Here is a 13,274-nt window from a genome sequence, read left to right as displayed (position 1 = left end):
GAAGCTAATGTGATGTGCATTAAAGTTGGTGGTAAATTGAATATTTAAATTATTATTGTTAACATATTCAAAAAATGATTCCAATGTGTCTGTGCTCCCGTGCCAAATTATAAGTAAATCATCAATAAAACGTTTATAGAAAACTATATTGTGTCTAAATTTATTAGTGCTGTTGTAAATAAAAACATGCTCCCACCACCCCATAAAAAGGTTCGCATAGGAGGGGGCAAAACTTGTCCCCATTGCTGTCCCCCGTTGTTGCAAATAAAACTGGTGCTCAAAAAGAAAATAATTGTGTGTGAGAAGAAAAAGAATGGATTCAGTGATAAAAGTGGTCATTAACATTGAGCTTCCCGGACATTCAATGAAGTGACGAACAGCTGCCAAACCCAGATCGTGCGCAATAATTGAGTACAGGGAGACCACATCCATAGATACCCAAAGATAGTCAGGTTTCCATATGACTTTTTGTAATTGTACCAACAAATCACCAGAATCAAGGATGAAGGAGGGCAAAGCCCTAACAAAGGGCTGTAAATAAGCATTAACGTAACGAGATAAACCATCTCCCAAAGATCCAATACTAGAGACAATTGGACGACCAGGAGGGTCGACCAATGTCTTATGGACCTTTGGGAGATGGTGAAAAACTGGGATTATGGGGTGGGGGTTAACCAAAAATCCTATCTCTTTTTTGCTGAGAACCTGAGTTGCTGATCCCAGATCTATCAAGTCCTGCAATTCATTCATGAAGGTTGGCGTTGGGTCATGTGGTAGTTCAGAGTAGGAGGACACATCCCCAAGTTGGCGAAAAGCCTCCTTGAGATAGTCAGTCCTACTCTGAACCACCACTGCACCTCCCTTATCAGCATTTTTGATTATCAACATTGGATTATTCTGTAATGTTTTGATGGCCAAACGTTCCTCCCCATTCAGATTGTCATTACTAATACTTGAAAATGAAAAACCATAGGCCAGAAACCTAAGGTCACGAATCACCAGATTTTCAAACATTGAAAGATAAGGGCCTTTAGCAAAGGAAGGGTAGAACACCGATTTTTCTTTAAAGTTAGAATCCCAGTCTCCAAAACTATAAGTCTGGGAGTCCTCCACACAATTTTGGTCATCAAGGTCATTCAAATCCCTTAGGGCACATATGTCTTTAAATGAGTCCAACATAACCTGTGGGGGGGGAGAAGAAACAGAAGTACCTATAGTCAAGGCAGAACTAGCCGAGTTCACTGGAGGATTAACCTCGAGTGAAGTCTCAGTCAGAGATTTGTCCCCACTTTTCGGATGGAAATTTTTTTTTTAAGGGTCAGTTTGCGGACATACTTGTGTACATCTACAACTGTTCCAAACAAATCAATGCCCATAGTGGGCGCATATTTTAGGCCTTTATTGAGGAGAGAAATCTCTGGCTTAGATAATTCAATACCTGAAAGGTTTATAACATTATTGGGGTTAGTTAATAATTCTTCTTTCTCTTGTGTGCTCTTTTTCCCCCTACATCTTTTCTTCCCCCTCCTGGTTCTTTTTCGTTTTTCCTGAAGACTGAGTAGTTTTTTGACTGCTGTACATGATGATAAGAGTCATTTGATCTGCCCGCCTGAGAATCTCCTCTTGAAGGATTAACGTCAGTTGAGCCCCTTATGTCCCTGGTTTGAGAGTTGGTTTCATAATCAACATTATTGGACCTTGTCTCCATATCCACAAAAGAGACAGAATGTGAAGCGTTGTCTCCATCTGAGAATTCAGAATCACCGCTTAGTGGTTCACTATTACTGCCTTTTAAAATTGATTTATTTGGTGTTGATCTACGTGTATTACTCCTAGATGTATTTTGGGTGGATCGATCAAAGACAGTAGCAGTTCTTTGCCACCTATATATTTGTTTTTTCTCATAATCTATGCGGTCTCGATCGTATTTATTCTGTTTCCTAATCATAATTTCACGTTCTGCTTCATCAACAGTGTTAGATAAAATTTTGTCATAATTGGCGAAACCTCTCATATCCTGGAACAGGCGCAACTTGTCCTGTAAATCTTTAATCTGAATATCAAAATGGGACCTAAAATTGTCTATAGGAAGGCAAAAACCATTGCCAACTATCTATCCCCTAGTGTAATTCCAGATATAAACACCAATATCAACACCTTCAGGACTAAAGGCTCATTCAGATGCAATAACTGTAATATGTGTAGATACATGAAACCTTCCAGATATGTCTTTTCCCACAGCCCCCACAGACGTTTCGAAATTAGAGACTTTATTAATTGTAATACTTCCTTCGTGGTCTATGTGATCAATTGTGGCTGTGGGAAAAGATACGTCAGAAGGACAACAAGGTCCCTCAAAATCAGAATGCAAGAACACTTCAGATTAATCAAAAGAGGGGACCTTGCACACCCGGTTTCTAAACATTTTTCTGAATGTAAGAAGGGTGGTATTGAGAACTTTTCATTCTTGGGAATGGAGAAAATTTTACCTAAAGTAAGGGGAGGAGACTTGGTAAAAAGACTAGATTGCAGAGAGTCCTATTGGATCTTCACGCTAAAAACCCGATTTCCTGATGGAATAAACATTGAATGGAGCATTAATCATTTCTTATAATAAATAAGCTAAGGATGTATTAAGATTATAACATGAGGACTAAACAAAATGGCTCTAGTGTTCCACACTTTATAATTTAATATTTAGACTCTTGTTTAAAATATTGAAGTGCAAATAAACAGGTTACGACTATTGAATTACCTTATGTCAATAAGTTGAGCAACATATTTCTCTTAATAATAATAACAACAGCTTTATTGACTTATGACAATTGTTAAAAGACTCACAAAGGAGAATTGCTTTGTATACTTTGATTGTTTTTTCTGATTTTTTCTGATTTTTTCTGAGTTTTTTCTGAGTTTTTTCTGAATTTCTCTAATAATTTTTTGTATTAAGTGTATAGGAAATAACTGAATATATATTTTTTTCTTTATAATCCTTCCTCTGTTCTTCTGGAGGGTTGTTTAAATGGTTTTAATATAGGTATAGTATAATTAAAGATATAGATTTATATATTTTTTAAATCATTTGATTAAACTTTTTGTTTTTAATTTGACAATAATTCTGTGTTTTGTATGTATAGGGTACAGTCTGCCTCATAAGTTACATTACTCTAGAATTCTCTATGTGCCATATGTTTGGTGTGTCACTTCCTCCATTGGTGTGGCACATGTATGGGTGTCTCCATAGGTTTATGGGGCATTACCATCATTGTTCCCCTTATGGTGGTCGTTTACACCAATTATTTGCCGTCTTTATTGAACTTAGACTTGCTGCGCCACTTATGCGCATGCGCATATATTCAGGACCATAACCGTTCCCTGTATTGGGATCGTGGTCTCTTTTTTTATTATCAGATATAGACTGCGCATGCGCGAACAGTCGTGACTTACCTGGAACGCATCTCGCGAGATTTAGCCCTCCATTGCCCTGCATTGCGTTCCACAGAGCAGGAGTGTTTGGTAGGCGGATGTCTCGATGGCTAAACAGGTAAATAAACGCTTCTGTTGTGGCGCTGGCACAGCTGTGTATTATCATATCATTATGCAAATTCTGATTAGCATTTTTTGGCGCCAAACGGCAGACTGTCTCTATAAATAGTGTGTAACATACCATGTTTGACTGACTTCTTGATAAAGTGCAATTTTCACTGCACGAAACGCGTAGAAGGTTGCAGCCTTCCACATTTTAATGATTCTACAATAAAGAAGATTTTTGCCAGACCTGCTGTCACCCCCTTCTTGCTGTGCGTTGCATCAACTACTCTGTACTGTGGTTGTAAGCCTGTCTTTTTCACATTGCTCCAACAATTTTTTTTTTCACCCTCCCACCTTATTTTGTTTGTTGTCTTGGTCTTTTAATCTCTCTGGAATCCAGTCAAGTACAATCTTTGCCCAAATGATCATTTCTTATTGGGATATGAAAAAGGGGTGGGGGGAGGGGTGGGTGCAACGCAAAACACTAACACTATTCTACTATTAAGGAGTCTCGGTGATGTAAATAAGTGTCTAAGTGAAAATAAGAAACATCAAAATGAAACAACTTGTCCCGAAAGTGATAATATAGTGTTTTGAGTATAAAAAAAGTGTCCTGAATGTGATAGTTCAATGTTCGGAATGAAAACAATGTCCAGATTTATACTTAAGTCCAGCTGCCAGAGTCCAGGGAGGAGCTTCCACGTCCCTCTGAAATTGAAGCAATGTGAAAGAAGAGGATGTCCACTGGCGGATCAGGAACCCCTAGGGCTTCGGGAGGTGTCTCCAAAGGATTTGCGTTTCTGAGCCTGTGTGGTGATTTAGTGGGGACTCAAATTGCACCTTTGTCTATGTGGCATAGATATCAATTACAGCCGGAGCTACCTAAGTCTGTTCCCACAATGCTTTGCATTAACAGTGGCAAGGTACTGTGGGGCATGACATTGGAAGCTATGGCAGCAATTGACAGCTACTGTAAACCACCCAAGATGTCTGCACACAATCAAGTGTCTACATATTTGCTTTTCTAACAGTAAATGCATAGCAACTATGAGGTATCAATTATCCTGATAAAATATTTATTATTCATGGGACTCAATTGCTTTCACTTGACAAACTCAATTTATTACGCCGCCGACAAGAAATGTTAAATCCATTTTCATATACTCATATCCCTCCTAATAAAATCACAAATGTCAATCTGGCCACTTTTATGTATTATAATAGAACTGTGTGAGGTAACATGGAATAAAATACATTAAATATGTGCCCTGTCTGAACAACTCGTGTCATATCAAAATAGTGCAGAAAGTCAGCATATATGGTATGAAAGATAATTCATGAAAACTAAAGTTATCTAAAGCTATTTTTATATTGTTTATTTCCCATGAAACTCAGACTAAAGGATACATTTTTTTTATTAAAATGTATTATAAAAAGCCTTATTTGTGATGATACTATATTATCTGTATAATCCTGTTCTTCCTGGATGAGCAAAAGATGAAAAGCTCAACTCTCACCATTCTGACATTATACAGTGTTTACGTAAGTTTATTTAAATACAATCTGATGTTTGTTGTTGTTTTAATGTGGTTTGAATGTCCTTTATATCATGTAATAGAAACTTGGTAAAATACTTGACAGGAGGTAAAATTGTCATAGTGGTCTGGATAAATATTTAAGTTTAGGAAACGTGTGTAGAGATACACAGTACCTACAGTATCTACAGTATATACTTTATATTTCTCAACAAGTGATTCAAGTGCTGCCCACTACTTATGCTTGATGCAATCTCACTTCTCTCACTTCAAAACATTCCATTCTAACATCCAATGAACACAGCCACCTAATCCTATATACACTGCACATCATGAGCCATATTTAGTAGGCAGTGTTACTATATAAGACACCTTCCAGTACATATTAGTAAATACAGCTTTTACAGGCTGTAATGTGTCTTTTGGCATGGAAGGTGTCTTATGGAGTAGCGAGTTTTAGTAAATATGGCTCTATTTATCAAAATGACATTATTTTCTGATTACTTGTCCTATCTGTCCTGCCTTGCATCAATAGACACTGATACAAAATATATTAAACCTCTAATTCAAGTTTCTCCCATCTGATGCTGGCCAGGCGTTCACATCCGCTCAGATGTGGCAGATTTAATTGACCCAATGCAAAGGGAAACTGCATTAGGTTTTGAGAAAACATGCATGTAAACAACATCTATGGAATTTATGATAATTCCTCTTTCATGAAAATAGCAGTATACAGTAAATAATTTAATTTAGGTGAATATGATTTCACTTCTGAAGTCTGTACTTAGTCTATTATTGTGAAATCGCAGCTGATTAAAATGAGCTGAACTGCAAATGTGTGAAATTTGTTGAGAAATTGGGATAACGGTGAGATTTTCTGCAAGTTCAATTGATATTATTTTGATGCAGTTTTCCCTATTTAATGGCAGAGGGGCCAGCATTGCATCGGTTCACTATTCACAGTAATCCTTTTTTAATGTGAGCCATTTTTAATTAGGATAAGAGAGGAGTTTAGAATTGTTACTTAACATAATGTCAGAAAAAAAAGAACATTAATCACCATGATTGGCACCGAGTGTCATGTACAGATGTAGCCAAATATATTGTCGAGTATTCCGCTAGGAAACCACAGTTGAAAGCTGACTGACCACTGCTTGCTCGCGGCTTCCCCGTGGCCAGGCTAATTGCCCATCAGGTTTAACATAGTGGGGTCCCTGCTTCTGAATGGGACTCCCGCTGCTTTAATCCTACCGGGCTGCCACAGTCTGGAATAGCAGACAGAAGCTGTCCGTCTCTCTGTTGTGCATCTCTAAATGGTGATCACTCTGCTTTTATATTATTTTAATTACATTGTGTTGAAGCAGGGGGTCTCCGGAGCTGAACCGCATACCTTTCAGCCCCTTGAACCCCTGTTTCCCGAGTTACAGGCCCCGGTTGGGGTGCCGGTATCACCTGCAAGTTTAAATGTCCCGGTCACGTGACGTGGGAGTATAAAACTTGCAGGAGATACCGGCATACTGGGGCCTGTATCTCGGGAAGAAGGGGGTCCGCGGGGCTGCAATTAATACGGTTCAGCTCCGGAGACCCCCTGCTTCAATACTATGTAATTAAAATAAAATAAAAGCAGCATGATCACCTGTTAGAGATGCGAGAGAGGGACCAATTCTGTCTGCTCTAACTGCGCAGCTCTTCCAGACTGTGGCAGCTCGGTAGGATTAATGCAGCGGGAGTCCCATTCAGAAGCAAGGTCCCCCGCTGTGTTAATCCAGATACACAATTCCCCCCTTGCTCTGCTGTGATCACTCCACAATTGGTCGGCAGTTCACCAGCACGTGTGGGGCAGGCTAGAGATAAAGCTGGCTATATCTGTCCCAAACAAAATACAGCTCAACCCTTTATAGCGCAATCCGCTACAACGCGGATTCGCTCATAGCGCGGTGTGAGAGTGGTTCCCATTTCATTTTTTTTTTGGCAAACTTCCAGAATGTTCGGCAGTGCATCGCATATCTTCCTATGGCAGGAAAGCACACCTGGAGTTAGGTAACCCCTCCCTACCAAGTCGTTTCTCTGCCTTAACCCTTGCTTGCCTTTCCTGGAGTGTCTTCTTGCCCTCACAGGATATATTGTATGCTGGGATTCAGAATTAACTGCCCTGAGGAGTGTGCAGTTCCATCTCACCCTCTTCCGTTGCTCACAGACTGCTCAATATCTCTCAAGCGGCATTTTCTGTATGCTGTCTCCCCTCCCCCCCCCTCGAAACAACATTTCTAGGGTGGTGGATAAGTCCCCCATACTCTATATATGTGGAGAGTCACTTTCAAGCAGTCGTACAATCAACAGTAACAGCTGCACCTAACATTGCAGCTTAGGATCTGGTCAGCATGATTAAATCATAAAAGTCCACTGTGTGTTTTGGAAGGTAACCAGTTAACCACCTCTACTACCTTAAAAAAAAAACTAGGGATATGTAACCGGTCGGAAAGTGTATATGTTTTGTTTACATTTCTCCTACTCTTAACTTGCAGCATCACATACAAAATAAATCGCTCTGCAGGATGTGACCTCATGCTCAGAGGTCAGGGAGCAGTATACCAGGGGAGAACACTTTAGGTTTCATCAACAAATTGCTAACATGTCAGTGCCTCCCCCCCTAAAAATTAAAGGAGAATATGGGTTAGAAAATTACACACACACACTCTCTCTACCTCTCTTGCCGCCGCTGCTACTGCTGCCGGCGCCTCCCTTCCCCCCCTCCCACCACAGGGGCCTTTTCACACACAAACACACCCCCTCCCTCCTCCTCACTCTCTGGAGGCTGACGAAGCAGAGAGCTGCAGATGCCAGGAAAGTCGCAGCGGCCATTTCCCCCCTCCGCGATCTTTCATTCTGTGGACCCTAAGCACAGGATTATAACGGGGTTCAGCTGTAGTTCTTCTGTCACCTAGACCCTCATTCAATAAATGTTGCAAACTTTTGCATTTCTATCAATTGTAACACACCTTTTGTAGCTCAATATATTTCATGCTAGATCTTGTAAATAATACTACCACTTTTGGGTAGATTTACATGTCTCAGACAGGTCTGCTAACCTGTATTTTCCCATTAGTTTGTAACTTTAGTTAAACACCTATTCAGGGTGTGGATGAGAGCAGTGCCAACTTTAGGTAATATACATTTAACGCCATGTTATTTGAAGCTAATGCAGGGCAGTGCTAATTTAACATGGTGTTAAGCCTATACCAAGGAGTTAAACAACGACCGTTGCTTTTGTATATAATTAGCTTTGTTGATAAACGTTAATTTCAAAGGAAATAACAGACCGCTATTAGCACAAAGTTAAAAGATCTATGATGATCTGGGTCCCGGGACTTGCTAAATTGTTCTCATTTGTATTACAGGTATCTGCTGAAGTTGATAGAACACCAATATTTATTTTTGGGTGTTTCAATATTTTCATTCAACTTGCTACTGGCAACCTCTTCTATATTTTGAAAAGCAGTTTATGCTTGTGGATTTAACTAATATTTACTTTAGTTGCTAACAGTTTCCATAGTGCTTTTTTATTATAACACCACTGGGACTCTGTAGAGGTTCAGCGAAGCAGAAAATTATATAAGATAATTTTCTTTCTCCTCTATTCCTTTCTCATACTAAACATACAAATATTGATTTTATGATCTCTATTTCTGTTCAATATCAAGTGCTTATGCATTTTGTACAAAAGAGCAAAAGTAATTCATTTATGTTTTTGCAAAAGACACAGAAGAGTGATGTATAATGTGAAAGTGTTTTGCTTACAGTATCTTTGTCTGGGTTATGCACTGGTCTTCAGATGGTAAGCTTTGATACATGCTAAAAAAGAATAATGATATAGCGCTAATGTGCAAAATTGAGGCTTAAAATTAATTTCTTGCTTATAGTGAATATATCAAGTAAAGGATCATTAATATGATCTAACAGTGATAATAAATGTGTAATCACAAAGCTGCCTAGAAAAACAATACTGACTAAAACAAGTCAGAAATACACGACAGAAAAAAAGGTGACGGTGCCTCTAAATAAACAAAACAATTAAGTGATAATACACAAAGTGAAACAAGGACTGTAATCAGCACCTCGAAGAGTCCAGAGTCTATGAAATATAATAGGTCTACCATACATATGGGTCCGATCTGTCGGGTTCTTATATGTCCTTATTTCATTGCACACTGTGATAAAACATCAATCATGTCTGATGCGTGTGTGTACAGGGAACAACCTCTGGAGTCAGAAGTACTGAGGTATTAGAGACACCCAGAAAAAGTGAAAACCTCTAATATCACTAATACAGAGGTCCAGCTATAAATTGACCAGAAAAAGGAGAATGACAGATGGCCAGTAAAGTGCTCACGATGAAGTCAAAAGCATGTTACAGAGAAAACACATGATTATTTTTAAATGGGGGATGGAAGCTGGTATATTATTATACACATTACGTAGCCTTAGGCCAGGGAAGCCTGCATGCTGATTTGGGGAACCCACACAAGTTTGGGGGACCCATAATCCAGCATCATATATGTGCATACAGTACATATATATGAATATACACATAGTACTTTCCCCAGGAGCCAGAATAGTAAGTACCATTATTAACTGCAGGTGATATAGTTGGCCATTGCTTTCTGGGTAGAGCCCAATCACAGATGGCCGGTTCTGCAGGGAGCAGTATAAATCTCAGACCCTTTTGGGGGGTATAATCATCTAAAAGAGCAAAACAGATTCAGCACCTCTCTGTTTCTGTATCCCTCTATCTTACCGTGTTTAATCTTTTGTACTTATTTTACTTTACAAATATGTTCTAGCAGACGTAGTTGACATTGATAGCAGTTGGCTGCTGGACTTCAAACATTGAGCCTACTGTACTAGACTTTTCTTCCACCTTTTCTGCACTTGTAAGATTTTAAAACATGTTCCTATTGACTACTTAAGATAGGATCTATTGTACGTTTGATAACCAATGATATAATTTACCATTCAGTCATTAGGTGTTTCAATCATGTTCTTATGGTGATAAATAATTACCCATAGCAAAGAACGGGATTCCCAGCAGAGTCGAGTTATAATTCCCATCAGTAACGAAAAATATCCCTGCAGCTGTGACACTGGATATGCAGATTGTGAGCACTCCAAGTAACCCAAGAAAAGGTTTGCTACGGAGGCAGTCTTTCATAGAGCTGGAGAGTGTGGCAGCCATTAGGATCAACAATAGACTCACCACAATCGCACTCCTGGATAGATCAATGGTCTTTTGAAAGTCTCTTAGCAGGCTGAATGATGTTAAAGAAAACAGTTGTATATCTGGTTGTTCTTCCTGCATTTGGTGCATTAGTGTACAAAATTCTGTCTCCCATTGCTCACTAATATGGTCCTGGGTTTTAGAACCATAATTCTGGAGGTAGTATGTCATTTGAATGGCCCGGGCAGATTTGACCCTTTGATCCTTGCTGTTTGGTACTTCTGAAACACCTCCCAGCTGGTGTCCAATAAAGCTCTGTCTTCCATCCTAAGAAAAAATCAAATAAAATATGATTTTATTAATGACCTGAGGGAAAGCAGCATTGCATTGACATAGAAAATCCTATTATCATTTATAATGTAATATACATAAATTAGAAGCATGATACTACATACAGTATGGTACAGTTCAGCACTACATATATTTAATTACATTTTCATATTTTGAATATGCTTTTTTTTGGAGCATTAAATATTAATACTTAATACTGAATATTCAATGTATTTGTAAAAAATATATTTTGATAGCAAGGTTTGCACTATGTTTCTTCTTTACCTCTCCTATGTTATTTATTTATTTTGCACATTTATTCAATACAAATCAATGCAATCCATATTTTACTGTGTGCAAGGTAGCTAAGCTAACTGACTTTCTCAAAGTGTAATTCAAATCAAAGAACCCAGAATAACATACATGCATAGTATATCATAAAAACACACGTACTTTTAAACATGTATAATCAAGGAAGAGGTGAAGAAAAGAAAACCTTAAAATTATATAATGTACTAGCACACATTCTTCTTCTTCAGGATTGTTCTACTACTGTATAACTAAAGGAATCACCAATCTTTCTTATTCCAGCGTTCTAAATAAATCTTTGACCCATAGGCTACTGTATTCGTTTTCTCAATTTACTGTACTTATTTTTAGGCATGTTAAATATTTGATGTATGTATATTATACATGCAAACCGTACATATCCTGTGTTGACAATCTCTATTTTACACTTAGAGATTTTCTTTTAAAACAAGAAAATCAAGAATATTTTATTGTTTATATCTTGCAGCACTGGTACAGCAAATTCATATAGCTGTATCAACTTTTACACTGGCCTTATAATCTCTTGACATCACAAGGGTTGGCGAGCCAGTGGCCAGTCAAAAACACAGTGAGACTGTTTAAGACTGTTTATTGTTACATATGTTTTGAGAGTGCTACTGACACTTATCATTTTTATATTACACGTTTTGGACATATCATGCTAGATATTTGTCACTCTTCTTCACATGAATATTCTTCGGACATTAATCTGATGAGCTAAAAACCTGGGAAGTCTTGGTGACACAATACCACTTGGGGATTATTATTATTATTATTATCATTGTTTATTTGTAAAGCGCTAAAATATTCTGCAGCGGATTACATTTTATTTGCATATTTTTAGGCTATCCATGTGAGTGTATAGCCTATTATTTTTCAAATTTTTCCCAACTTATTCAAGATATACTACAATTTCCTATAACCAATTCTTAAGACTAAAAAGGATAAATAGCATAAATACCACTAAGGAGCAGTACTTCAATGAACAAGTCCTCTTTTTGAAAAATAGGTTGCTTCAAAAAGAATATCAGAAAGGACTTAATTGATTTGTCAATAGAAAAGGTAAAGAAAGTAAAGTGCTCTTCCCTTTTACAATATCACCAAAAGAAGAACAAAGTGAACAGTACTAGATCCAATGCAAAGCTTAATAAAAAGGCAAAAACACAGAATGAAACACCTGTGTTTATTACACAGTATAACAGGTCTCATAGTGCCATAAGAAAGGCTCTGTGTAAGCATTGGAATGTACTGAATTTAGACCCTATATTGGGTTCTTTGTTAAAATCTAAACCTAATATTGTATTTAGGAAAGTACAAAATCTAAAGAGCTTACTGGCGCCCAGCCAATTAATGGCCCACATTAAGGAACCCAGTAATAGTAGAACACAGTTAGGAATAGTTGGGAATTATAAATGTGGCAGATGTAAAGTCTAGTTCTCCCTCTCCCCTTCTGTTCCTTGTCTGTCCACCGGGTGTGCTGCTGTCTCTGTCTGCTCGGGGGTTCCTCTGTCTGTCTGTTTCCTCTCGTTGCTTCTGCCCTTATTGTTTCCTGTTTCCTGTTCCTCCCTTGCCTTTGTTTTGTGTCCTGACTCCTTATGCCCATGCTTCTGCTTCTGTTCTGTTTTAAGTCCAGTACTTATTAAAGTCCCTTGCCTATGATTTGGTTTGTCCCCGATTGTTTACTTCTCCCTAGTTTCAGTTCCTGCTCCCCTGCCCTGTTCCTGCCTGGACCCCGATGATCCTTGCATGCCACTTACCATCAACCCATAGCAGGTCCGACAACAGGGTGGGTCTGCCGGGGTTGGCGCCTCGCATATATACAGTGTATGTATGTATGTATGTATGTATGTATGTATGTATGTATGTATGTAAAATACATATAACCCATATATATTATATATATATATATATACATATATATATATATATATATATATATATATATATATATATATATATATATATATATATATATGGGTTATATGTATTTTTTTATATGTATTGGGTAGGTGGGTTTTTTGTATGCATTTGGGGGGAGTAGGTTGTACATATTTGGGGGGTGAGGATTTTTTTTGCATGTATTTGTGGGTGGGAATTTTTTTTGCATTGGGGGTGGGAAGTTTTTTGGTATATATCTTGTGGGGGGAATTGTGTGAGGGGGAGGGAATTAGTGAGCGTGGGGTAACTGAGGGAGAGGGGTTGAGTGAGATAAAGAGGGAGTAAGAGTGAGACGCAGGGGAGAGAAATACATGCGAGGCGGGAGAGTGAGAGGAGGTGAGATGGAAGGGAGAGAAATGCATGGGAAGAGGGGGGAGGGAAGAAAGGGGGCTCGT

General features: G+C 38.4%; 1 protein-coding gene across 1 annotated transcript in view; it reads right to left on the bottom strand.

Annotated features, from left to right (window-relative positions):
• PTCHD4 (patched domain containing 4) overlaps nt 1-13,274 on the bottom strand; it is a 118,421-nt gene that overhangs the window by 44,495 nt on the left and 60,652 nt on the right. The window contains exon 2 of the mRNA XM_075598492.1: nt 10,128-10,608. Coding sequence (XP_075454607.1) covers nt 10,128-10,608 — 481 coding nt within the window. The remainder of the gene's footprint in view (nt 1-10,127; nt 10,609-13,274) is intronic.

This window comes from Ascaphus truei, chromosome 4 (assembly GCF_040206685.1).
Source record: "Ascaphus truei isolate aAscTru1 chromosome 4, aAscTru1.hap1, whole genome shotgun sequence".
Classification (NCBI taxonomy): Eukaryota; Metazoa; Chordata; class Amphibia; order Anura; family Ascaphidae; genus Ascaphus; species Ascaphus truei.
This window is presented reverse-complemented; position numbering and strand designations above follow the sequence as displayed.